The following is a 27,549-nucleotide window of genomic DNA, read 5'->3' on the forward strand; positions in this document are numbered from 1 at the left end:
TGCCGAGCCGCCCCGGCCGGGGCCGCGGAGACATCGCCCGCTATTTCCTGGCCCCTTCACCGCCGGGACGAAGGGAGGCGGGAGCCGCCACCTCCGCGCCCGCCATGTGGAAGCTCAACAAGAGCAGCAAAGTTCTGCTGGACGACTCGCCCGAAGAGGAGGAGACGCGTCCCCGCGGCCCGCCACCCGCCGCCGCCTGCGCCGCCGCCGCCTTTGCGGCCCCCCAGGTAGGAGCGCGGAGCCTGGCCGCGGGTGGGGACGGCCGGCGGAAGCGGCGGAGCCCCGCGGCGGCCGAGGAGGGGTCGTGAGGCTCGGCCCCGCGCCGTGCTCCCGCTCCTCTCCTCTACGGCTGCATGAGTAATCACTTTTCCTACCGCTGGATATGCCGGCAGCCTGGCCGTGGCTGGAGAACGGGGTGCTTGCGCGGGGCGTGCAACTCTCACCCCATAATTTGGGGTGCTCACTGGTCTATCCTGCCCTGTTTTCTTCCAGCAGCCGGCCTCTGGCACTGCCGAGACGTGCTGTCCTTCATTCCAGTGGCTTCATACCGTAGGGTACTTTCTCTCCCAGCTCTAGGCAGGGGCTCCGCAACCCATCTGTTAAGCACAATACATTAAACGGTGATTTGCAGCATGATCTTCATTTGCAGATGTGTGCGTGTTTGTGTGAAGCACTGGTGTTTTGGCAGGATTGCTTTTTCTATAGCTTCAATAGTGGTACTTGGCTATCTTTAAATAGCCGTAATCTTATTCGAAAGCTTTCATTGTTAAATGATAAGTTAAATATCAGCAATGACCTTCTCAAAGTACTAGTTGCCTAATAAATACAGCCTGATAAGGAGGATATGGGTTGGGTATCAGGCAAAACTGCTAAAAGAATTTTTGTTGACTTGCTTTCAAAAACTTAACAAGAAGTAGGCATCAATCCAGCTCAGAAGCCTGTTACATGGGCCAGTACTTTGTTGCCGAACTGATCTGTTGCCACAGAGATCCGTAGAAGTTGCAGGAGACCTGCATATCTAGCCCAAGCAGTTGCTCAGGGCCACAAACTGGTGAGATTTGTATTCCAAAGAACGTACAAAAAACCGCCTAGTTTGCTGCCCTGTGACTGTCCTACACTCCAGCTCTTCCAAGCAAGGTAGGCATCTGGATAATCTACCTTCTGCTTGAGTTTCTGGTTTAGCTGCTATGGGGTGGCAGCTGCCTCTCCCAGTTGCAGCTGTTATTCCCTCCATCTTCCAGTGAGCAAAATCATCGGTCTGCTCCCTAGTCCTCCTTTGCACTGTCCTTTCCTCTGCAGTTTGCATTAGAGCTCTAGCTGTTGCTACTTGTTTGGCAGCAGTTACATGGATTCATATGGATGATTAGGATCTTCTCCTGTGAGAGTGGAAGAACAGATGCTAACTTTGGAGACCCCCTTCAGGGAATGAAGAGGCATTGTGGTGTTGGAGGCCACTTGAAGTATCTCCCACAGACTCTCATATAACATCTAACCTCTCTCTACTACGGTTCCTACCCTCAGGTGCTTGGAAGCTTCCGCTGCTTTCGCTAAGCTGCTGGCTTTTGCTATCCACAGCCCTCCTAGGCTTACCAACCTCCTGAAAACCTCCCTGCACACTAAAGGTTAGCTTCCCACCAAAAGTAAATTAGTTAAATTAATTAGTAAATCCCGCTGCTGTTCTTCTCTATCACAAATACTCCAGATCCTCTTTGAGGCTCCTTGACCTTAGCCTCCCAGTCAGAAAATGATTCTTCAGAATCATGTCTTGTCCTGACAATTCCCTCAGTTCTCTACTTTAGTAGCAGATGTTGGTTGGGGTTTTTTTGTTGATTTGGTGTGGGGTTTTTTGGGGGGGTGTTCCCCCCCACTTTTATTTGGGTTTGGGGGTTTTGTTTCTTTGTTTTCATCATGTCCAATTGTATTTACTGTCCTGGGCCTCTATTCCATTAGCAGCAGTCTCAATTTATAGTGGTGATGACAATAATTTCTGGTGCAAATCATTTGCCATTTTCCTAAATTTTAAGAAAAGTCTTTCCAACTCCCTCAATGTCTATTACCAATGGCACTGGAAAATAAAAGATGTTAGTTTTGTGTTGGAGGAGGCAGGGGAAAAACAAATTATTCTAAGGCACTAAATGAGATATTAAGATAAAGGATTTGGAAAAGTTAGAGTGGTTGTAGTGTAGTTTGGCGAAGAAAGTGAAGCCCACGAGCTATTAGTTTTGTCTGTTAAAGTCAAGAAGATTGGATAACTGAGGGGAAAAAAAAAACAAACCTAACCCCTCCCCTCAAAATATTTAAATTAGTAGTTATCTTAGAATTTATGTACACTTTAAGAAAGGATAAACTATATGGAAAACTATGGCCACTTGATTGTCATTGTAATACTTGTGATCTATCAAAGGCAGCTTCTAGGTCAGCCGTAGTTATAGTATGTCTAAAACATGGCTTGGACAGGTGTCAAGGAGAAAGCATGAGGTGCTTGTTCCACTTGTTATAGCCGATTCATTTCTAGGACCCTCCTTTTAGTCTTTGACATCTTTGAGGTTTAATCAGAACCTGGTTTTGATCCCAGTAAAATGACTGCAAGAGAGTGAAATCCAGTAATGTGTAGCGGAATTTGGTAATGATCTGCATTTCGCTGCTGCTGTGTCTTGACCTGTGTTGTCCAGGCCCCTGATTTTGGAGGACAGTAGCACCACCAGAGCTTGGAGGAGTGAGGGGGCAGTTCTCCTGGTATCTTAGCTATACATGAGAAAGTTTCAGTCTTCCTCAGCCTCTGCTCTGTTTAAGCTGTCATGGTACAGCCTGCTTAGACTGTGAATGGAGGATTACCTCATCAAGAGGAACAGAATCCAGAGCTTCCCTAATTTTCTGTCTTGAAAGCCAAAATCCAGATAATTCGAGTGCTTTTCAGTAACTTGGGAAACCCCAGCATTAGATTTCGTGCAGAAGTCTGCTGTTAGATTTAATTTGCTCTAGATTCTTTTCTGATACGTCATTTGGTAAAAGAGATGAACTACAGTCATCATGTTTTTACGTTGATTTGCGATATGTTGCTTTCCTCAACAGCTATATTGTGTCTTTATTTTCATTTTTAATGGGCAAATGGGAAGAAAATCCTTAAGCTTGTGCCATTCAAGCTATAAATAATGCTAAAAGTTCCTACTTCAGAAGAAAGAAATGGATAGTCACATCTGTGCCATTAAAACAGACCAGGTTGAAAGTGTTCCAGAGTAATGAGATGTTGGTGCTACAAGCTGTTTCTTTAAAGCTGAGAAGGAGTGAAGAAGTTCTCACTGTGCAAGCTAATAATTAGGACATTGCAGGAACAGACAACAACAAAGAGCTAGGCTACTATAAGTTAAAAAACCCCCAAACCCCAAGAAACAAGAACCCAAAGCACCCTTTGTTACTCTACAGAAATTTTAATCATCTTAGATATGAAGCCTGATAGGGGCTTACTCAAGAAAATATTTGAATTTGTAGAATTTTGTAATTCTTACATAGAAAAGCTTAGTTTCATCTGAAAAGAGAAGTTTTGACAGTTCTGGTTTTGTGGAATACAAAATGGTTTGATTTTGTTCCAGGGGAGAACAAAAATTTTAGAACATGAAAATTGCAATGGGAGGGAATTGTCAGCCTCTGGCCACTTTTTAGCAAAGGTTCCTGCATACATGCAAGTGCTTTGAATTGTTAATGCTTGCTTAAAACAGTAAGGTGTTTCCTGAGATAAGAAAGACAAGTAAATTTTGCAACAGTACTTGTGTAAATAAATGTGTGGATTATTGTATATTATTTTTTTTTAGACTAGAGAGTTGAATCTTTGAAGTTAATTTTAATTTATGCTTTGAAGCATAGTTTTTAATTCATGCAATGAAGGTGCTTTAATGGCTGAACTTACAATTAATATATGAAGGCAACTTAACACACACAAATAATACACATTATGAAATGAAATTAATGTACCTTTTTTGTTTGTGTGTGTGTCTCTCAAAATATGCTAGAAATGTGCAGTGATGCCACACTTGCATTCAGTTTGTAATACAGTCATGTTTAAAACTGTAGTTATATTTTTGGGAAGGGAAAAATGTTGAGTTTTGGCTTCTGGAAGGCGATGTGGCAGTCATGCGAAGTTCTCCTTCATGCAATCTTGGTATCATCTCATCAGTCCTCAGAGATGTCAATGCTGTGTCAATATTGCATGCAGCTCTGATGTAAAATGGTACTCGACTTCAAAATACATCTGTATTGTAGGTTGTTAGGCTGACCTATATTATCTAACACAACTTCATCTTTCGTGAAAATATTTCAGATCCTTAGCCTTGATCTGTTTCCCTGATGGTATTTTTTGTTATGTTCAAAGAGAATATGTTTAAAAATATGTTTTATGCTGAGTTTTGTTCAGACTTGCTCACTGGATGTTTTAAAGCTGGTTATATAGAATTTTAGTTATCTATTTTAATGAAGATGTTTAAGTCTCTGGTACAATTTTAATATTGGCTTTCATCTTGGAATGAGTTGAACTCAGACAGGCCCTGCAGGAATGGATGGGAGCTGAGCAGCATTTCTTATGTTCTAATACGTTGAATGAGGGTATTTTTTAATTAAAAAATAAAGCAGTCAGTGTTAATCCAGCTAATGTCTTTCCTTCATTTTCTAACCATTTCAGTGTGTCTCAGGCTCTGCCTGCAGTACTTTTGTAATTCCTTCATACCTTCTTCTCTCTGCTAGCCTGTTTTTTTCCTTTCATCAGAGTTGTTCTTGTGACATTTCAGTGACATTTTCCTGGCTAAAATCCATCACCTGTATTCTGTCATCAGTCTTGAGCATTAGATTGTGGGACTGACAGCAGAGACTTTCTGAGCTCTCCCTTGGCCTGCCTTTCTTGCTTTTCTTCCTTCTTGCCACATTCATCTTTCAGCAGCTTCTCGTGTGGGTCCTATTTCTTTCTTAAAAGTCTTCCTGGAGATTTGCAGAGCTGTGTCTTCTGGGGCTTTAGGCTTTCGTCTTTTTAATCCCTTTCATTTCTGAGGTGCTTCACTTCCTCATTTATACAATCAACTTCACACAGTTGACCTGGATCAGATCTTCTCAACTCTTATCCTGTTGCTGTGGGTTTATTCTGACTCTGTCCTATAAAGCACTTACTGTATGGTTGGTCTCCAGCTATAGGCAACATCAGTATCTCTTTCTTTCAGGCAAGCCTGTAAGCTGGAGGTTGTCAGTGGTTTTTATCTGTTTGCAAAAGAGAATTTGTGTCTGATACTTTATTGCTGTTTCCTCTATAAAGTCCAAGCTTGGGTTTTGGGGCTTTTTTTTTTATAATAACATTATTATTTTTCATGCTGTCTAGACAGCAGAAATTTTTGTGCAGACCCTCACTTCCCATCTTGATGGTGATTACTTCCTCTACAGCTCCTAATGCTTATGCTGGATTTCCCCATCCCCTAGTCCCTGCAAATCCCATAGCTGAATGTTGTTGCTTATGGCATGAAGTTTAAGTCCTCATCATCTTTTGATTTCCGTTTCGTTAGCTGGCCTCCCTTTGTTTCAGGAAATTTACTTTTAAATCTCTGTCCTTGCTTTCAAGGTTTTCCTTAGTACATCCCCTTCCTCTCCCCCATTTGTCATTTTTATCACTTGTATCTTTCCTCGAGCCAGTTCTGCTTTACCAGCTCCGATTGCCTCAGTTTGTCATGAGCCATGGCTGTCTTCTCCTCCAGTCTAATACAGAATTATCCCCTTTTATGGATCCACAAAACCACTATCTTTTCCACATAACTGCTTGAGATCCGCTTTCCCTAAGATATTTGTTGTGTCTTCATGGAGGTTTGCAAGGTGTTTTGGAGCCATATTCTCCTAGCAGTGCTGGACTTGCTACTATTTATATATGAGCTAAAAATGTGCTCTTTGAAAAAGAATTAATCTTTTATATCTCATTAATTCTTTACTGGCAAAATAGGTTTGTATTTCTTTTTCTTGCTTTGATAGAAACTATTTGCCAGATTGCATGAGGACGTCTGTAACTTAAGTAGACTTATTAGAAGTTACTGAACACATTGCCAGGTAGACTGTCTTTCAGTTCTGTCATCATCAGAGATACATTACCAACAAGTTTTGCCACTGGTTCTTTGTGAAGAACTCCAGGATGGGTCTGTGTGAATACTATAACCAAAAATAATACGTTCAACCTGTTTTGCAGAACTTGTACTATGAAAATATTGCCATTACTCATGCAAGTACTTTTAAAGATACATAATTTAACTGCAAATGCATTGACTGAATAAAAATTGTATGTCAGGTACTATCTTTTGAGTAAGCATCTGTTGTTTTGTTTTCTGGATCAGAAAAAAAAGGAAATACAAACTTCTAGTATGAATAAGTTGTTAATAATAATTACCAGATTTTTCAGTCATAAATCTCATAAAAATTGAAAACTTCACTAGAATCTTTGAATTATTGCAGCAACTGAAGTAAAATTAATTATTTAATTTTATTTCATCATTGACACTGGTGGTATTTTGATCTTAATACAGGTGTTTCCATTTCTTGAAACATTTGAAAGATTGTATGTTGGGTAAAACTAAATTCTTAATGAGCTGAGCTTTTAAAATTTTTTTAAGGTGCTTAATCTTTAGTAAAATTCTCCCAAAAATATTTCAGAGAAGCAAAGGCTGCATGAGATGTATTATAACCACTTACTACAGAGATGCACAATAATGTGAACAATTAATAGAATAACCTCATGTATTGATGTAGAAACAGAGAGCACTGGAATCTGGTGTTCTGATGTTTCTCTTTGTAGTGCCAATAAAATGCAGAACTACAAAAGTATTCTTACGTAAATACATTCTGAAATTAATCTTCTCCAGTATGTTTGCCCATTTGTATCAATTGACAGTAAAAATATGGAAATAATTTAGTCTATTTTAAAATGTAGTGGAATGTGAAGCAATAACTGAAGTGGTTGAATAGAACAAAGTTTGTAAAAATGCTAGATGAGTTCTTGACAGCTGTGGATGCTGAAGGAAAGAGCATCATCTTAATTTTGATTTATTCAGTATTAATACTAATTTCAAAGGTGTAAACATATGAAATCTGTTTTTCATCTTCCAGTCAGTCTTTTGAATAATAGGTACTTAAAAAAGACTAGGGCCTGGAAGATGGAAACATTTTTAAATTCATTGGATGTATTGTTGGCTGTATCTGAAATAGCGATCCAGGCTTTTAAAGCCAGTGGTCTGATGAATTGTATTTTAGAAGCATGTTTCAAAATTAGTGGTGTCTACTCAATATATCTCAAGATGAAAGTGTAATTCTTTAACATACTTAGATTTTTAAATTTTTCTTTTCTTTATCATAGAATGGTATGGATTAGGAGGGACAGGAAAGATCATCTAGTTCCAAACTCCTGCCACAGGCAGGGCCACCTTCCACTAGACCAGGTTGCTCCAAGTCACATTCAATCTGGCCTTGAATGCTTCCAGTGATGAGACATCTGCAGCTTCTGTGGGCAGCTTGTTCCAGTGTCTCACCATCCTCATAATAAAGAATTTCTTCCTAATGTCTAATTTATGGAAAAAGCATTTTCAATTTTGCCCAAGGCTGGCAGAAGAAACATTCAGGATAGGAGTCACTGTCACTATTTGGTCATAGTGCTGCTTAAAATGGCTTATTGTCACAATGTAGATGATTTAAGTGTAGTGAGCAGTTTGGAGTGGAAAAGTATTTTCTATCAAAAAGAATAACGAGTTTAAAATAATGAAATAGTCTTGAGCATGAACAGACTTCAGAGATGCCCAGGTTAACATTTTTTGTTGATGATAGTAATAGGAAATTTCCAGTTTACACCATCTGCCCTGATGGCTAGTTTAATTCAGTTACTTGCTTTAAGGACATAAAAATGGAAGATTGAGACCTAGCAGTAGATGAAATATGGATAAGACTAATGAAATAATCTTGATTTCAGTTGAGGCTACCTCTGCCAGAAGGAAGCAGAGGTAATTCACAGTTTTGCATGGAGTTATGTTTTCTGGACTCATAGTCTCATTTCCCAGAAGAAAGCTAGGTATGACTGTGTAATGCATCCTCTGTTTGTTAAAGTTGCAAACTTTGTTTTTCCTCAAAAAGCATGTTAAGTTTTGTGCAAGTATTCAGGTATAGTTCAGCTTTATTTTTCAGTAATGTTAAAGGAAAAGTTGAAAATAGTATACTGGTTTCAGTGCGCATTTATATTTGATCACTGCTGCCTCAGTTTCCTGACTTAGAAAGCATATGGTCACACACTGATCTTTTCCAGGTGTGTATTATAGGTGCAGTGAAGAAAACGAGGCCCACTGCCAGTGATCTTCAGCTGATAACTTTCTTCTCACCCATGTTTTAGGGCATTTTGCATTGGTTTTGCTTCAATTCTAAAATTAGGCAGAGTGACATCTGCTCATTTCATTTGATGTTACAGCAAGATCCTACTCAAACCCAAGGAAAAGGTTTCTTTTGTTAGCTGTATTTTAAGATGGTGATCTGGCAGTGTGATCTCCTCTTCCAAATCTGTGCTCTTTCTGGCCAGGCTGTGTATATGTAGTTGTTCAACTGTTTGGTTTGTAATCAGTGTTTTGGGACTCTTTCCAGCTTCAGAGGTTAACTTTCAGGTTTGTGATTTCCTGAGTGACTTTTTTTTTTTCTTTTTTTTTCTTTTTTACCTTCCTGTCTCCTATTTCTAAATTACTTCATGAGGTTTGTGGGATACTGGGAATTCTGTTAAATTCTAACCCTGAATTGTATCTCTTGAGGTGGTGCTTGTTTTGGGGTTTTTCCCACTTAAATGATACGTTTATGGTTCATAATCTAATTTTCACTTACAGGCATGATAACCTAGACTCTAAATTACACTCAGTCCTTGATGGGATGTGATGATAGGCAGAGAGGATGTAATAGGTCAGTATAAGGGCAAGAATTTGTACCAAAAGGACCTACTCTTTTAATAATAGCTTGTTTACTCTTACATGTGCTTGGCTTTGACAGCTAGTGTGTGTACGATAGGAAGGTTCCACAACTGGGTAGAGAAAATCAATAATACACCATTATGTACCATAGCAAAAGAAGGGCAAGCAGGGTGAGGTGATGCTATTATTTTCCTTAACACTTTGATGTCCAGTGTTTCTTATCTTGGCCTGAATTATGAAAGTGAATGATCTAAAGAGACTAATTAATTACTTTACCACAAAGGAAGCTGAGGGAAGTAGATTACAATTTTGATCTCTGTACAAAAAGGTTTGTGTGCTACTTGAATTAATCCCTTGAGTACCTTATGGTTTGCAGTATGTCCAACAAAAGGGCACTTGTTTCCTTATGAAAACACACTGTGCATACCAACCTTCCCCTGCCAGAACTGGAAGGCTATTCAAGTTGCTGATCAGCATTTCCCACTAGTGTTGGCATTTATTCATCTGTTAGTTACTAGATACTATAATGTGGTCTATATTTTTCTTTTCAGTTGAAGTAAAAAAAATGAACTGTAAACCGCCCAGACTAAAATACACTGAAATAATTTGTAAGTGTTGAAGGTCAGCATGTTAGGCAGCATGATAGAGAAAACTCGTCTTCATTCTTTATGTGTAGCTGTACAGTAGATTGCCCCCTTAATAAGATTTGAAAAACCAAATCGTAGCCTCCCTCATCTCAGAATGGTAGCAAAAGTAGAGAATATGTATCAGAAGAGGGTGTACTAATGTGTTTCACTAAAAAATGTAAATTATTCTGGGGGTAACAAGTGAAGGTGGGTGGTATATGACTTGCCTTTTCTCCTTGACTCTTCCCAGTGAGGACATGGAATGTAAAGATGGACATCACAAGCACACTACTGTTGTCCAAGTCTCATTTTCTTAGGCAGCGTATCTTAAAAGGATACTATGGATACGTGATAGGTCTTCTGCTCCAAAAAATGCATTTTAGATACTGCATTCACACCGGTTGCTTCTTGAGGGTTTCATATCCTTGAATCTTTGTGTTTTGTATCTTTCAATTTTGTGTTGTCGTCTTACCACCAGCCTCTGCTGCACAAGTATAGTTACTGCAGAATACTGTCTCATTCCTTATGAGGCAGCACCTTGTATGACCATGAGAAGCAGCACTGTATTAGCACAGAAACACAGCCCTAGTTGTCACACTTTTAAAGCAAATAAATACCTCTTTTTGTCATCTACTTATTGTGAATTGCATCTTTTAGCAACAATGGTATTCACATTTTGTTATGCTGGCATTATATTATGAGGTACTCATTGCCTCTCTTGATTTCCCCCTAAACATTTTCACTGTGAAAGCTGCTTCATGCTCTTACTTCATTGTGCTCTGGCTTGCTAGAGGCTGTATGCTTTCACATGTCCATTTTTTCCCTTCTTTGTAGTACAGCATGAAGTCTCTATGCACTTTCATATTTTTCTTATCCTTCTTAAAATATTTGGAGAGCTGGAAGAATTAAAATGAGAGGTGTTATGTCTTTGGGAGGTACCAACAGTGTCTTGTGTGTTCTGGAGAGGATATTGTTGGTTGTAGAAATGGTAGCTCTGCCAGCTCTGGATATCTGAGATGAATTATCCTCTTACCATACTTCCCTTTTCTTTTTTCTTTTCTTTTTTCTTTTTCTTTTTTCTTTTCTTTTTTCTTTTTCTTTTTTCTTTTTCTTTTTTCTTTTTCTTTTTTCTTTTTCTTTTTTCTTTTTCTTTTTTCTTTTTCTTTTTTCTTTTTCTTTTTTCTTTTTCTTTTTTCTTTTTCTTTTTTCTTTTTCTTTTTTCTTTTTCTTTTTTCTTTTTCTTTTTTCTTTTCTTTTTTCTTTTTCTTTTTTCTTTTTCTTTTTTCTTTTTCTTTTTTCTTTTTCTTTTTCTCTTTTTCTTTTTCTTTTTTCTTTTTCTTTTTTCTTTTTCTTTTTTCTTTTTCTTTTTTCTTTTTCTTTTTTCTTTTTCTTTTTTCTTTTTCTTTTTTCTTTTTCTTTTTTCTTTTTCTTTTTTCTTTTTCTTGGAAAGATTTGGACAAATCTGATGAAGTATTCTCTAGCTTTCACCCTGTGTCCAAGCAGAGATGCCATAGTGTCAAGTCTAAAGATTTGCAACTTAATCCAAAAGTTTGAGAGCTAACAGTTAAAGAGAAACAAGAAAACTTCTGAAATGGTATATGTGTGGATTTCTGTCTAAAACATTGCCAGTAATTCCTGTAAAGTGAAAGAAATTAAAGAGGGAAAAGGGGGCTTAATTTAACTTCATTTTAGAGAAGAAAGATCTTAACTCTGTCTTTTTTTGGTATCCCATCTACAATAATATCCTCCGTTAAAGACCGCTAACCAAAATCCGGAAGTTAAATAACTTGTTAAGATTCACAGGAAGTAATAGTCTCATTTTGGATAATAAGAGTTCCTGACTTTGTGTTCTGCCCCAACAAGTAAAGCTATCTATCTACAGATTACTTCAACATACAGTTATTGAACTATAGTGTGATGGTCTTTATACTTGTTCTAGAAATGCTCCGAACTCTATCGTTGTTCCTTTTATAACATAAAGTATTGCCTATAAAGTAAGTGGAAACATCAGGCAAATAAATAAAAAATTTTTTTTTAAGTATTAAAAAATAAATATAACGAAGAAAGATGCATGGGATTTGAAGCCTTTTGCTCAAGACAAAGCTCTGGGCCCCCACATGACTAGAAATATCTAATGCCTCTCATGCTGACTTTCTCACTTCTTTCTGATGCTGTTAGCAAAGTGAAGGAGCTATGTGGTAATGTGTAGAAGCTGGGATACTATGTGTTTTAGTTGAATTATAGATAGCTGGCCTTGTTTTGTACTTGGGGACTGTTTGCATTTGCAGTTATATGTAAAGCAAAAAAATAGTGTTTTTCTTATGAAAACACAGGCTGAAGAAAGTGAAAATTACATAATTTCTGTATGCTATGCCCCACTTCTGTATCTTTCTTTGGCCTCTAAAGTACTCCTGACACTGATCTTAACCTGCCCCGTCTTGAGAAGAACATTGATAGCAATAGAATGGCCTGAGTGTACTAGAGATGGACAGAAATGCTACCCTACGTAGTTACCTTCAAGAGCATCTCTAGTACTCTGGTTTTCTTCAGAAATCTTCAGTTTTAAATGGAGGGGAAAGGATGTGGGCCGAAGTCTTTCCTTGAGTTTAGTAGATGTAATGCTTCCTCTCCCCTTACCCTACAGAGACTGTGTAGACCATCACCTAGTATGGTGTTCAGAAAATCGGTGTAGACATTTTAACTGTATTAAAATCGTTATGATGAAGGTGTTTTCTTGATCTCTCTTTGGGGTGTGGGGTTTGTGGTTTTCTAAGGGTTTGGTTTTGGTTTTTGCATCTGGTGCAACATTTTCATCATTCTAAGTGTAGTTTTTTCACTTTTCCTTTTTTAGTAGTGGTATTCAGCTAGTTTTTCATTGTGATCACATTTTGTCAATTTTCTTTTATGATGGGCTGAACAGAATGAAAGCATTTATGAATACTCTAAAATGTGTCACTGCTAATTGTCCAACCAAAACTGACTGTGGGCCTTTTTTGTCTTTATCCTTTTTTTGAGAATAAAGACCAGTTTCTTCATGATGAAGTTTCATCTTCAGTGTCACAACTTGCAACAAAGGTAAATACATGTTCTTTGGAAGTGTAACATTTTATGTATTTCTCAGTCAATGGATATTAGGAAGTTACCTGTTTTTACAGCCTGATTAAGGAGTATATTTATGTTCTTCACTGATGATTTTATAATTAAGTATGGTCCTTGGTTGTGGAATTCTCATTGAAGTAGCATCAGCACTGCAGTATTAGCTAGAAAGCTGCCTCATTTCATTAATGGAAAGAGGAAGGTATTTTAATTTTTTCCTCCCCATGATAGATATTAAAACACAAAATGAAAATAAGATGCCACAGGAATAACTGAAGTCTAAGGAAGCACTAAACGTTAGCTGTAGCCAACAATGAAAACATGAAAAGTAGAAGAGACTTCAGTTATTTATTCCGTTCTGTGTAGCTCAGCTGGCTGTCTGACCACAAGAGGTTAAGGACTTTATCTGGTATCACTTTCAGAAAAGAAAAGTAGGCATACAAGTTAATTTTTTTTTCCTTTTTACCTTGATATGTATCCAGGATTTTTTTTTTAATGTTCTTAAAATACATGAGTAGAAGATGAAAGAGCTAAAAGTTGTTACGATATACTAGAGCTTGTTTTGAAATTCCATAGGTAAAGAGCATTTAAAAATAGGTTCATTAGTGTAATAGGATACTTTACATTAATATGTATAAACTGAACATCTGTCTCTGTTACTTTTTGTTCTACTTCAGCTGCAGCGTGATTTTCACTGAAAATAGAAGTCAGATTGTACTATACCTTTTTCTTTTTAGAAGAATTGCATTATTTTTTTATGAAAACATAAATTATGCTGGATGATGAATGTTTAGGAAAAGAATTCTAAAAGTAATCTATTTTATATGGAAACATTTCTGGCCTTTACTTAGTCATTCAGAAAGGCTTGCGAAGAGTGTGTCTTGATTTTTAAAAGTTACTAGGCAGACCACTGAGCTGTGGTATTTTTATGCTTTAAAGTCAAGTCCTCTTGCCTTAAAAATGTATTCACAAAAAAGCACCTTCTTCTTTTTTTTTTTTTTCCTTTATTGTTGTTTTTGAAAGCACTTTTGTATTTTATTTGGTTGTTCTGTCATCTTAGAAGTTGTCAGCACAGTGATATTCTACAAATTCCAAAATCTTTCATATGTTAATAGAAGACCAATGAATTGTATGTGTGGCCTTTTCAGTATGCATGTCTCGGATAAAATAGTCTTCATGTTTAAGCAGTATGGGGAAGAACAACAAAGTTCTTGAAGAAGGTGGCAGTGGGTGAAAGGTATGTCTGCCCTTTAGGGAGACAGCCTTCCTGGTCTCTTAAAGCCTGAGTTTTAAGGCAGTCATGATGTCCATTTGCAGAGGAAAGACTTTGGCCTAGATTTGGAGGTGCAAAAGCGGGAGCTAGTCCTAATGGCTAGAGGTGGAGGTTTGAAAACAGTCTTAGTTTCTGCTCATGCAGGAAGCTGCCCAGTGAGGACAGGCTAACCACAGTGCTGATTTTTTTTTCTAGTTCCTTCACAGCTCCCCTGAAAGGCTGGTGTAGCTGGTTACAAAGCCTCCTGACATCTCTAAGTGAGGGACTGTGAACCCCCTAGTGGTGCTCTGCAAAATAGAGAGATTTGGAACCCGTCCTTGTGGTGTGCCTGGCCCTTCGGCCTCTGCAAAGCTAGTCTTGGGGGTCTCACCTGCATTCTCAGTTAAAAGTACAGCAGAGACTACAACTACAGGTGTCATTAGGCCAGCTTTTCAGAAGAATAAGATAATTTTGAGAAACAAAGTACATAATTTTAGTCATGAAATTGGAGATGTTGGGACATTCTGGTAGGGCCAGATTCTGGAGTTTCAACTCATACACACCAGAGAATAGAGTAACCGTTGGTGTGCACACCAGTAGCTGGTTGAGAAATCCCCTATCTGGAAGACAGTTTTTTTGGGGGGGTGGAGGAGGTGGTGTTTTTTAGCTTTTTGTTTTTTAAATTCTTTCGTATTAGCAATAGGTTTCCTATAATGTGGGAACAAGCTGATTGGCATTTTTTTATTACAAACCACTTAGTTGTAACTTTGTTGAGTTGTGACGTGTGTATAGATGAAAATTCCATGTCTATCTATTTATTTTAGGTTGATTTTTTTCAGGGGGAGGAAGGAGGGAAGCTGTAGAACAAACAACTGTTTCTTCTCAGTCAAGGTCAAGAGGAAAATCCATTCTTTTTGTTTACTTTTATACATAAAATTCTGGAAGTGATTTGTGGAGTGCTGCTACTTTCCTGGGGGGTTTTGATTCACCAGTTGTCAATCCTCTGTGAAAATACTTGTGAAGCTCTGCTAAAACTTGGCCAAAATATAAATTTCTGGGAATCTCATTTCATACATGCTGAGCAGTGACTTTTTAGGGATTAGTTACTTAAATGCACAATGGCATTAACCATGCTGATTCTCACTGCAGGTATACAGCAAGAATCCCCTGTAATTTCTCTTTTTGATTGCTAAGTCTGTTATGTGGCTTGTTCTAGCCCACAGAAAATGACTTCTGTGCTCCAGAGCCCTCCTGGCCAGGCAGTTGGGAAGTAAGTCTAACAGGAATATATTGAAAATACTGGTACCCACACCCACTACCATTTTAGAGTCAGTAAAATTCAAACTTACTTGAATCTCTTGCTTTGAAATGTAATTAGCTTGTCGTGTACCTGTAACATGGTGTCCTATAAATCCTTACTGTTATTCTTTGACTTGATTGAATTCTGTGGGGTTTTTTTGTTTGTTTTCCCCATAGTATGGTGTTTGTGTATATTAACGACATCCACCTGATGGACAGATTTAACTGTTTTCGGTTAAATTTACACCTAGTCTTCCTCTTCAGTTTATGTTCATCTGTATCTACATGCTTTTTTGTGCAATGTACTTTTAAAATTTGCTTTTAAGACTGATCTGCTTTAGTTTATACCCAACTGTTAGTATTCCTTGTTCATTGCATTTTAGCCTAAGTTTCCATGAACCTTCTTGCCCCCAGTAGGGCTCTAATACTGAACTATGTACCTTTGACAGTAAAATTACCTGAAAAGTCTTCTTGGTGATGCTTTACTGTTTGTCAGTAGACTCTTTTGACTTTCCTTGCCTGTTTGCCTAGTATAGGAAGCTGAATGTCATGTAAAATATTAGAATTTGTTGATGTGGTGAAAAATGGTACATCTGAAGTAATTTTTGGTAATAATATCTTTCAATTCTGTGGGAGGCTTCCAATTTAAGAGGAGCTGTCCCTTTCTGGTGCAGTTTATAAAGTAAAATACATATGTATATGAAGTAAAATGTCAGTAGACATTTTGTTCCCTGTTTTAGCTAAAGAAAGAAAAACTGTAGTCAACATATGTAATTTGTGTACTGTTGATTCACTTTAATACAGGTAAAAAATGCAGAAAAATCTTACTATAAAGCTTGAGCTTACAGAGTGAAACTTTTAGGGGAAGCCATACTGTGTGTACTAAGATGTATATGGAAGAAAGTGAATAGATGGCTGCAACTTCCAAAGGGTGCTTGAGCTGACACAGTAGTTGCTGCTACTAAAAGGTACTGTTGCCCCTCACTTCCACATTCTGTGGTGACTGACTCTCACATCTTTTATGAGCTGATTCTGATCACAAACCGAAAAGAATGCAAAAATGAATGTATTAAATTTTTGCTGGCTTAGTGAGTTAGACTTTCTTATCACATCATCACAGAAGTACAAAATGATAGAGTAATGAAGGCAGTATTAATGTGAGCAGGTGATGGACTGGCTTGACTTTTTCAGAAGCAAAACCAGATCTGTTACCTTGTGAGACTTCTCTCTGGGAATCTGCCTGACAGATGGGCTCAAATACTGAAGCACTGGCAAAGCAGAGGGATGGGTAGCGAGGGAGAGAAACAGCAGACTAGGGATACAGGCTGCATCCTTTACATGATGTTCTAGAAGTGACTACTTGTACTCCCAGTGTCAGAAGATACGCTAATTAAATGGCAGCTTTCTCATGGTGGAGAAAGAGCACTTCATAAACTGGAATTTTCTTTACTGAAGGGGAAGAATCTGTGCTCTAGGCTTGAGCTTTTTAAGTGCCTGTTGGTGCAGATGGTGGTGATGGTTTTGCAGTAGTATGAGTTGATGGATTAATATATGTGCGGTTTCATTTCTACTGACCCTTTTAGGTGATTGCGCATGGCATTGTGCAGCATGAATTTTCACAATCTGAAATGGAAGGTATGGGAGAAACTTTATTAATGACTGTTCTGATGGGCATACTCTGTGCTCTTTCAGTCAAACTGGTTTGAGACCAGTGTGTAATCCTACGTCACAGAATACTGAAATGGCATCTTGAGAAGTTTCTTCTTTGTTTCTCATTGGCATTTTGGAAAAATTGTAGACTGCAGCATTCAATCTGGTTCTCTAAATCTGTTGACTTTCTAATATCTGATATAACAAATCTAGTCCTTAATAGTGCTCTTTTCTTGGGTACAAACTGAGATAGAAGAAATATCACTTAAACATCAGAAAAAAAGTTTTTTACCGTAAGGGTAGTGAAGCCCTGGAACAGGTTGGCCAGAGAGGTTGGGGATTCTCCAGCTGTGGAGATACTCAAAACCTGGCTGTATGTGACTCTTGGCAATCTGCTCAAGCTGACCCTGCTTTGGGCAGTATGGTTCAGCATTATGGTTTTCAGAGGTCCTTCCAGCTATAAAGATTCTGTGGGTCTGTGAACTTTGGGTGTTGAATTATTTCTTTTTCCACTGCCATGTGGAAAAACAATTTAAAGGTTTGAGGATACAAGCTAGTCAGTTATGTATATAAACTTTTGAATATTTAGGAGTAGTACTTTCGTGTAAACAGCTCCATCACAAAAATGAAATACAGAACTTTTGCAAGTGGCTTGATGCTTTACACCATACCAGTACTGTGTTTTCATAGTTTGCATAAGTTTCAAATCTCTTTACATAAAATAAATCTCCTGTGTGGTGAGGAGTCAGCTTGCCAAAACACCATCTCTTCTTTACTTACTGACCTTTCTTGGACATCCATTTTAAGCAAGCTAATTGGTCTGGGATCTGGGCGTTTCTCCATGTGCTCTGTAAGAATGTAAGCTATTCTCCGAATCAAGACACTGGCCCATCTGCTCTGGCAGTCTGTCTTTGGCTGTGGCAGTGGGAGATGCTGCTCAAGGAAGATCACAGCTTGGCTAGTCTCTAGGTCCTCTTTCCCTAACATCAAGAATCATTGTTTTGAGATATTGGAGGGTGCATCCCTCTAAATAAAGGGTGTCCATTTATGGACCTGCTGTCTGAATTAACTTAATCCTTTTTTGTGATGGTTCCCAGCAGTTTCTGGCTATGCAGCTGCTGCATGTCAGAATGATGGTTTTAGAGAATGGTGACTTGAAGATCTCATTCCTGATCTGTACCTCCCAGCAGACACATTTGTAGCTGTTCCAGCTGTATTGGTAGTGGTTGTGCTTGTCAGAAGGTTAAAAGTCTTTAAGGGACACTGAAAGGAGATACAGAAATGCAGCAGACAGTTTTGAGTTTTGGTTTTTTTTTTTTTTTTTTTTTTTTTTTTTTGTTGTTGGTTTTTTTTTAGCACATGACAAAGTTATGTGACAGCTGTAGTCACAAAGATTGTTGCCGTAAACAGTAGTTAGAAAAAAGCTTACGGAAGTGCAAAATAAGTATTTGACCTCCTCTTTTGTTAAGGTTTATATTCTTAAGTACTGTACCACTGGGAAGACTATCAAGAGTGAGCTGTTTGCTCCTTTTCAGTTGAGTGAAAAGGTGCTTCAGATGAGCCGTGCTGGTGTGATAGGCAGAGGTCCTGGTTTTACACTTGCACTAACGGGGTTTCTTTCAGACTAGTACATTTAATATGCAATAGGCTTTGTGCAATGGGCTTTATCAGATATTAGCAAAATATCATCTGCTTAGGCACTGATGTTCTTGTGTAGATGAATCTGGCAGTGCTTGCTTTGGAAAACCCAAATAAATACACAGTGGAAGGACATCTTAAAGGTTTAGCATGTATTTCCCTTAAGGACTAGTTGAGAGAAGAATTTATCAGTTAGAATCTGCTACGTGGTTATTACTCTTGTATGTACCTACCAAATGCCATGGATCCATAGTGGGCCTACTTACTTATGGAAACATTGAAGGAATGGTACAATAGGAATATACAAATTGATTTACATGAAGGCAGAGTACAGATCTTGTAAATTTTATCTAGAGACCTGCAAATGCTCTCTGCTTGATGCTGAATAGAACTTCTCTAATAATAGTTCTTAAAGATATCTGTTAGTCAGCAACAGTCTTAATGAAATTAAATTTTCACCATTTTCAAGAAGGGGAAAATGGATGACCTGGGGGATTACAGACCAGTCAGTCTCACCTCTGTGCCTGGCAGAATCTTGGAGCAGATTCTCCTGGAAGGCATGCTAAGGCACATGAAAAACAGCAAGGTGCTTGGTGACAGCCAGCATGGCTTCACTAAGGGGAAATCCTGCCTGACCAATTTGGTGGCCTTCTATGATGGGGCTATGGAACTGATGGACAGGGGTAGAGCAGTTGATGTCATCTACCTGGACTTGCGCAAAGCGTTCGACACTGTCCCACACGACATCCTTGTCTCTAAATTGGAGAGACATCAATTTGATGAATGGACCACTCGGTGGATAAAGAACTGGCTGGATGGCTGCACACAAAGAGTTGTGGTCAATGGCTCAATGTCCGGCTGGAGACCAGTAACGAGTGGTGTCCCCAGGGATCGGTGTTGGGACCGGTCTTGTTCAACATCTCTGTCGGTAACATGGGCAGTTTGATTGAGTGCTCCCTCAGCAAGTTTGCTGATGACACCAAGCTGTGTGGTTCAGTTGATACGCTGGAGGGAAGGAATGCCATCCAGAGGGACCTTGACACGCTTGTGAGGTGGGCTGGTGCCAACCTCATGAAGTTTACCCATGCCAAGTGCAAGGTCCTACACCTGGGCCGGAGCAAACCCAGGCACAGCTACAGGTTGGGCAGAGAAGAGATTCAGAGCAGCCCTGTGGAGAAGGACTTGGGGGTGTTGGTCGATGAGAAAATGAACATGAGCTGGCTTCAGTGTGTGCTCACAGCCGAGAAACCAACCGTATCCTGGGCTGCATCAAAAGGAGTGTGACCAGGAGGTCGAAGGAGGTGATCCTGCCCCTCTACTCTGCTCTCAGGAGACCTCACTTGGAATATTGTGTGCAGTTCTGGTGTCCTCAGCATAAAAGGGACATGGAACTGTTGGAACAAGTCCAGAGAAGGGCCATGAGGATGATCAGGGGACTGGAGCACCTCCCGTATGAAGACAGGCTGAGAAAGTTGGGGCTGTTCAGTCTGGAGAAGGCTGCGTGGAGACCTCCTAGCAGCCTTCCAGTATCTGAAGGGGGCATATAGGGATGCTGGGGAGGGACTCTTCATTAGGGACTGTAGTGATAGGACAAGGGGTAATGGGTTAAAACTTAAACAGGGGAAGTTTAGATTGGATATAAAAAGTTGGATAGAAGTTCTTTACTGTAAGGGTGGTGAGGCACTGGAATGGGTTGCCCAGGGAGGTTGTGAATGCTCCATCCCTGTCAGTGTTCAAGGCCAGGATGAACAAAGCCTCTGGTGGCATAGTTTAGTGTGAGGTGTCTCTGCCCATGGCAGGGGGGTTGGAACTTTATGATCTTAAGGCCCTTTCCAACCCTAACTATTCTATGATTCTATGATTAAAAATATCTGAAGTTAAAAATATGGAAAGCTTCTGGCAAGATATTGATATGATTTTATTATGAGATGGTTTTGGTGGCATTTTTTGTTTTTCTGGCTGGAGGATTGCTTAGGTGTCCGAAACGCTGCAGCAAAGGTTGGAGTTCTATCAGTGATGTATGTATGAGGTTCTAGATTAAAAGGAAGTGTATGGGTAGGTGTATTATTTTTGTACACTGCGTCTTTTTCTGTGTTAAGTGTATGTATGAATGCTTCTCTCGAAATAGTCTTATATTAATGCTGTTCTATAAAGGCACATATAATTTAAAATAACCTATTTCTCTGTAATAAGGTGCTGTCTGAAAAACAGCAACAAGGTGTTTATTTGTTGTTAGGGGCCTTTTTTTTTTGTTGTTGTTGTTGTTGTTGCTGGCTATTTGTTTTGGTTTGGTTTTAACCTGCAGATTTATTATGTGTCAGTGACTTGATGAAGCACCATTAGAGAAGAAGGACATGCTTAGGTATAAAATAGATCACTGAGGTATAGCTGGGCCTTTTTCCGGTTTAAAGACCTAAAGGTTTTAAGCAGTAAGAATTATGTGCTGCTTCCTTCCCAAAAGGCCTGAAATAGTAGAGTTTGAGTAGGAGAACAGAAGATGAAGTGTTTTTTAACAGATGAAAACTAAGTTCTTTCTAGAGTTTCTTCTTTTTTTTTCCCTTTCTTTCTTTCTTTAAACAGATGACTTCAGCAGGTAACTTATTGAACATTCTTCCTGTTTTTGAAAGTTTGTTGTGGATGAAGTGCCTTGCAGTGAAACGAAGCCAAAATGGAGTTGCAGATCCTCATGTAAAACTTGTTACACAATTTAAGCAAACAACAAACCCAGATAATGGGATTAGGCCTTGATTGAGGGTTTAGACCATTATTTACACCACAGAAGCATTAAATGTTGAGTACTGCCTGGAGGGGCTGGTGGCTTAAGCACAAGAATTTTGTATAGCAAGGTATCGCCCATAGCTTGTGTGGTTCTGTTCTGTACCACTGACAGTACGTCTTCTGTGAGAAAGGTGTGGTGAGTCTGCCACAGGGACAGCAAGTTGAAGTCCACTGCTTCTGTATTTTTAACTTAATAAAAAATAAACATTAAATTAAGCATAAAGGTTTGTTTATTATAATCTGCACTCACTTTATTTTCATAGTGAAAAATATATGTATAGAAACTGTTGCTTCCCTTGTGAAGCCATGAGGAATGCTGTGGGTTATGGTAAGATCAGGCATGAGTTTAGGAGGAGGTGAGCAGGGCAGTTGAGAGAGGCCTGGGTTGTGGTGAACCTAGCTCTCGTGTACCTAGTCTGTCCGTATCCCATGAACAAGAGCTGGAAATTATTCTCAGCTTGCTCAGCCTTTCATCTTCGGAGTTCTCCAGAGCTTTGCCCAAAGATGGATACATGTTTGTATCTAACCAAAGTGAAACTGAATCTATGTCAGACCTTCCTTCTAATCCTGAAATGGACCTGCTATGTGTCCTGAGTCAGATCAGCTGAGGTGGTTCAGATGTGAGTAGGAAAGGTTGGTGAGAAGTGAAGGCACAGGACATAGTGAAAGAGGAGAACAAGAGATGGAAATGCTCCATGACTAACGTGTGATAACAAGGGTGCTGGCTTACTCCTGTGGTAGAGATTGGTTTCTGAAGAGTGAAGGGTTAGCAGTAACACTATATTCCTGTCGGGTGTTTGTGCTCAGTTTGCAGGTGATGTTTCACATGTTGGTGTGGATGTACCATTTATAAACTGTAATCAATTAAAACGTGAATGTCAAATTGATACTAATATGCACCAATAAGTTCTTCAGAAAGAATGAAGCACAATAATATGTGATAAATGAGCCTTCACTCGTGTTGGCAACTACAATTTTGATTGTTTATTATATTTCATAAGATATTGTTGCATTTTTTTTCTGTAATCAAGTATCACTGACAGACTGTCATGCTGCCATTCTTACTAGACCCTGCTTCATAGAACAGCAACTTTCACATTATTAGAGTCCCTAAGTGTGCTGTGAGAATGAAAACCCCAATACCTTCTCTTTCCACTTCGGGAAGAGCAAATCGAACCTCTAACAAAATTGAAAAGGTAATTCATGCTACATGTTTAATGGTCGCAGTAAATTTAGAGAACACACTCTAGTGAACCAGTGCCAAGTATTACATGTCACTGGTGAGCCAGTGCTCTTGCGGTTCTTGCTTGCAAGGCCAGAAGATGTAGTTTTGGTGAGTTGAAAATAGGAGTGTTGAGTAAAAAGCAGGTTAAATCTTAAAAGTTGCATAATTCAGTCCTGTATGTTGTGGCCTTTTCTAGCACTGATTCATTTGTCTAGCGCAGCTCCTTAGCCTGTTTACTAAGCTGCCTAGGTTCACTTCTTGCAGTCATATACTAAAATGGAGCCAGCAGCTTGTGCCTGCAGAATAGCATCCAGGAGCCCAGCTGTCCTCACCAACACCACTTGCCAGCCTCTGCAAACCAGCAAGGTTTTGTACTCTTTGCTCAGCAGGAAAGAGCTCTTGCTGCAGTTAACCCAGCCTGTTCTTTGGCCAACCTCTGCAAGCTGTATAGAGCCACTGTGCTCCTAGCAGTATAGCCCAGCAGAGGTAGGGCCACTGCTGCCTGTCAGCCACCTAGAGTCAGCAAGGATAGCCATACTCTGTGCTTGTAACTCTGTAATTCACATTCATAAGGGTGTTTACTTCTCTGTGTAGGTTCAAGGTGCAAGTTTCCGGGGTTGGAAGGAAGTGACGTCTATGTTCAATAAAGATGATGAACAGCAATTGCTAGCAGGATGCAAGTCTCCAAAATCCAAAGGGTGAGTAAAAACAATTGGTCTCTCTGCTATTAAAATACAGAAACTGGAATAGGAAATAGCTGTGCAAAATAGTTAAGATAGACACTGAGAAGGGTTCAACTCCTGGAAGTTAAATCACAGAGCAGTATTTATGTTCATTTCAAAATTACGTGTCTGTTAAGCTTACAATGAGTCAGGCATGTTGTATTAGGAAAGGATGGATATTGTTTTTAAGTCTGTCAGGAAGAAAAGGGAATTTAGCAGCACAAAAATCTTTTACTGTAGAAAAGGAGTAAAGGTTTCTGAGTAAGAGGGTCATAACCTCCTCATTTCTTTTTAAGGATTAATTCTGGTGAGTTTACTAATCCCTTTTTTTTACATGATTTATTTTGAGGTCTTGCCTACACCTAAAAAGCTTAAGTAGAGTAGCTGTACCAGGATGTTCACTTGTTCCCTGTTGGAACTGAGGTGTTTACTTGAAACAATTCTGCTACAGTACAGACTTCTCCCCAGGACAGAATGTTTTGCTGTTACAAGTATAGGTAGGATTTACCTACATGTGCTCCCTAATACCTTGGTTACAAACAGGAAAAAAAAAAATAGAATCATAGAGTAGTTAGGGTTGGAAAGGACCTTAAGATCATAAAGTTCCAACCCCCCTGCCATGGGCAGGGACACCTCTCACTAAACCATATCACCCAAGGCTTCGTCCAACCTGGCCTTGAACGCTGACAGGGATGGAGCATTCACAGCCTCCTTGGGCAACCTATTTCAGTGCCTCACCACCCTAACGGGAAAGAATTTCCTCCTTATATCCAATCTAAACTTCCCCTGTTTAAGTTTTAACCCGTTACCCCTTGTCCTATCACTACAGTCCCTAATGAAGAGTCCCTCCCCAGCATCCCTATATGCCCCCTTCAGATACTGGAAGGCTGCTATGAGGTCTCCACGCAGCCTTCTCCAGACTGAACAGCCCCAACTTTCTCAGCCTGTCTTCATACGGGAGGTGCTCCAGTCCCCTGATCATCCTCATGGCCCTCCTCTGGACTTGTTCCAACAGTTCCATGTCCCTTTTATGCTGAGGACACCAGAACTGCACACAATATTCCAAGTGAGGTCTCCTGAGAGCAGAGTAGAGGGGCAGGATCACCTCCTTTGACCTCCTGGTCACACTCCTTTTGATGCAGCCCAGGATACGGTTGGCTTTCTGGGCTGTGAGCGCACACTGAAGCCGGCTCATGTTCATTTTCTCATCGACCAACACCCCCAAGTCCTTCTCCACAGGGCTGCTCTGAATCTCTTCTCTGCCCAACCTGTAGCTGTGCCTGGGTTTGCTCCGGCCCAGGTGTAGGACCTTGCACTTGGCATGGTTAAACTTCATGAGGTTGGCATCAGCCCACCTCACAAGCGTGTCAAGGTCCCTCTGGATGGCATTCCTTCCCTCCAGCGTATCAACTGAACCACACAGCTTGGTGTCATCAGCAAACTTGCTGAGGGAGCACTCAATCAAACTGCCCATGTTACCGACAGAGATGTTGAACAAGACCGGTCCCAACACTGATCCCTGAGGGACACCACTCGTTACTGGTCTCCAGCCGGACATTGAGCCATTGACCACAACTCTTTGTGTGCAGCCATCCAGCCAGTTCTTTATCCACCGAGTGGTCCATTCATCAAATTGATGTCTCTCCAATTTAGAGACAAGGATGTCGTGTGGGACAGTGTTGAACGCTTTGCACAAGTCCAGGTAGATGACATCAACTGCTCTACCGCTGTCCATCAGTTCTGTAGCCCCATCATAGAAGGCCACCAAATTGGTCAGGCAGGATTTCCCCTTAGTGAAGCCATGCTGGCTGTCACCAAGCACCTTGTTGTTTTTCATGTGCCTTAGCATGCCTTCCAGGAGAATCTGCTCCAAGATTTTGCCAGGCACAGAGGTGAGACTGACTGGTCTGTAATTCCCTGGGTCATCCATTTTCCCCTTCTTGAAAATGGGGGTTATATTTCCCTTTTTCCAGTCGTTGGGAACTTCACCTGACTGCCATGATTTTTCAGATATGATGGCCAGCGGCTTAGCAACTTATCAGTATTGCTGTTCCAGCCAAATATTAGCTTTGATAAGACTTGGTGTAATATATTTTGTTTCCAGTTTACTTTGAAATCTGGGTATTTCAGAGTGCAAGTGTATACATCCACATGCAGCTGTGTGTGTAGATACGTGTAAACAAATTAGAATGTAAATACACACATTTCCATTTTCTTTTGAACCTGTTCAATAAAACTTCCCAGAAGTTGCCAGCTACTTTGCCTGTAAACTGCTATCAGTGTTACTAAGATGATAGGTAGCTTTAAGGGTCTTTTGCAATTGATGCTGTATGTAAGAATCAAGTAACCCAATGAATAGAGTGGAAGTATAAAAACAGAGGTACCACAAATGTGGGAAGCTCTTTTAGCATTACTGTGAAAACTGCCTGCATTTTAAGGTTGGGGGTATTTTCCTGTAACTATATACCACAACATTTACTTTTCTTTTAAAGAAAAATATAACTTTTCATGTGTGCCGCTCACAATATGAGAAAAGCATTTAGAGTCTCTGCTGGATTTAGCAAGATGGAAATTCTTAATAATCTACATTCAAAATTCAGTAAAGGAGAAATAATTTTAAAGGCGCTGGGTCAGTTGCTTCTATTTAAATACAATAGCATCAAGCTTTAATGGATAAAGCTCTTTTAATAGAAATATTTAAAATACTTCAGTGATGGTTTATTTGTGGCTGAGGCATTTATCAGCAGATAACGCTTTCAGTTTGCTGTTTAGCTCATTGAACACTGAAGGTTTTGTCTTTCACCAGTGGTATTCAGCCTTTCCCTGTGGTCCATTATTTGATTACCTACACAACCCTGCATATCAACTTATGGGTAAACATTTTACCTTCTGTATTTTAAATACTCCATGCTGCAGATATGGAATAATTCAGACTGAAGGTTCCTAATGGGATAAGAAATAATTCAGATTGAAGGTTATTAATGGGATAAGAAATGTAATAATATAAATAGCCTTTCAAACGTCTCTTTGAGAGATAAATTGCAACAAAGATTGTTTTTTCTTGGTTTTGGGAGGAGAATTTTGGGAATTTTTACCAGAAATACAAAACATCTGTTTTCAAAATACAGTGCAAATCATTATGAAAAAAATGCTGATATCTATAAAGTCTTAATACTGTGTACATCAGCTATTTTAGGGTATAAGGTTGAACTGGCAAGGTGATAACAGGTGTATGAAACTGGGAAACACAGTGAGTGGTTGTTAAAGCTGGTGGTAGACAAAACATTTTCATATTTCTTCTATTGTCCTACCTCTGGGTTTGTTTGGGGGTTGGATTTTTTTGTTGTTGTTGTTGTTGTTAAAGTCCTAAATTGTTTTAATGCATGCTAAAATGCTTCATACATTTCCAAAGGCAGTTCTTTGCAATTCACCCGATGGTGGTGGGGAATAAGTTCTTTTATAATAGGAAACAGCCATACTCAGACCACTTATGATTTATCACTGTAAGATTCTACTGTGTTTAGGCTTGCATGAAGTTTTCCCTGAAGCTGACAGTAATGAATGTGCTGTCATAAGATGTGTGATTAGCATTCCTTACTGTAAAACGTAATAAATCAATCAAATGTTTATTAATAACTATTACATGCATTGTTAAAGGAAGGCATTAATCACCTCATCATTGTTACTTTCTAGAACAAACCTAAAGTTAAAGGAAGAGATGAAGTCTGAAAAGAAGCCAGGTTTTTGGGACAGTTTGGTGATAAAGCAGAATGTCCCATCTAGGAAACCGGATGAGATTGAGGGATGGGAACCACCTCAGATTACTGCTGCTGACTCCACCAGTGATGCAGCAACTCCTTTAAGTGACTATACAGCCTGGTCAGGCTGGGAAGATGAAACCAAAGGCTCCACAAAATACACCAACCTGGCCAGCTCAGGAAACAGTTCTAGGTGGAGTATCAAATCAGCTGGCAAGCTGGTTAGTATTAGACGTCAAAGCAAAGGTAACCTTACAGACAATTGGGAAGAACTAGAATGATACTGATGGTATGAAATACTTTATAGATAAGAAGAGAAGGGTTCCATGATTTACTTGTATGTTTAAACCAAAATCAAATCTGCTCAATATTGCACCTTTATACAGTACTTTATTTTACTCAGATTGTTACAAATTTTTGCTCACCTGATAGTAAATTTTCTTAATACATTGTTAAATAGCTATGTTTTCCACACTGAAGAAAAGTAGAGAATCTATTTTGTGCCTATATTTCACATTCAGACTGCAGTATATTGGATTGTCGGTTTTACCAAAAAAAAC

General features: G+C 39.4%; 1 protein-coding gene across 2 annotated transcripts; it reads left to right on the forward strand.

The window, feature by feature from the left end:
- TDRP (testis development related protein) lies at positions 1-27,531 on the forward strand. Of its 2 annotated transcripts, XM_061357537.1 has the most exons (4): positions 1-227; positions 12,587-12,646; positions 23,104-23,207; positions 26,925-27,531. In XM_061357537.1, exons 1-4 carry the CDS (start codon positions 105-107, stop codon positions 27,268-27,270), a joined length of 633 nt encoding a protein of 210 aa, XP_061213521.1. In that variant the 5' UTR covers positions 1-104; the 3' UTR covers positions 27,271-27,531. The 2 variants fall into 2 exon arrangements, with proteins under 2 accessions (XP_061213521.1, XP_061213520.1); XM_061357536.1 differs by lacking the exon at positions 12,587-12,646.
- Positions 27,532-27,549: the final 18 nt, after the last annotated feature.

The sequence above is a fragment of the Neopsephotus bourkii genome, unplaced genomic scaffold (assembly GCF_033783945.1).
Source record: "Neopsephotus bourkii isolate Nb327-2 ecotype Australia unplaced genomic scaffold, CSIRO-AGI_Nbou_v1 NB_908, whole genome shotgun sequence".
NCBI classification, from domain to species: Eukaryota; Metazoa; Chordata; class Aves; order Psittaciformes; family Psittacidae; genus Neopsephotus; species Neopsephotus bourkii.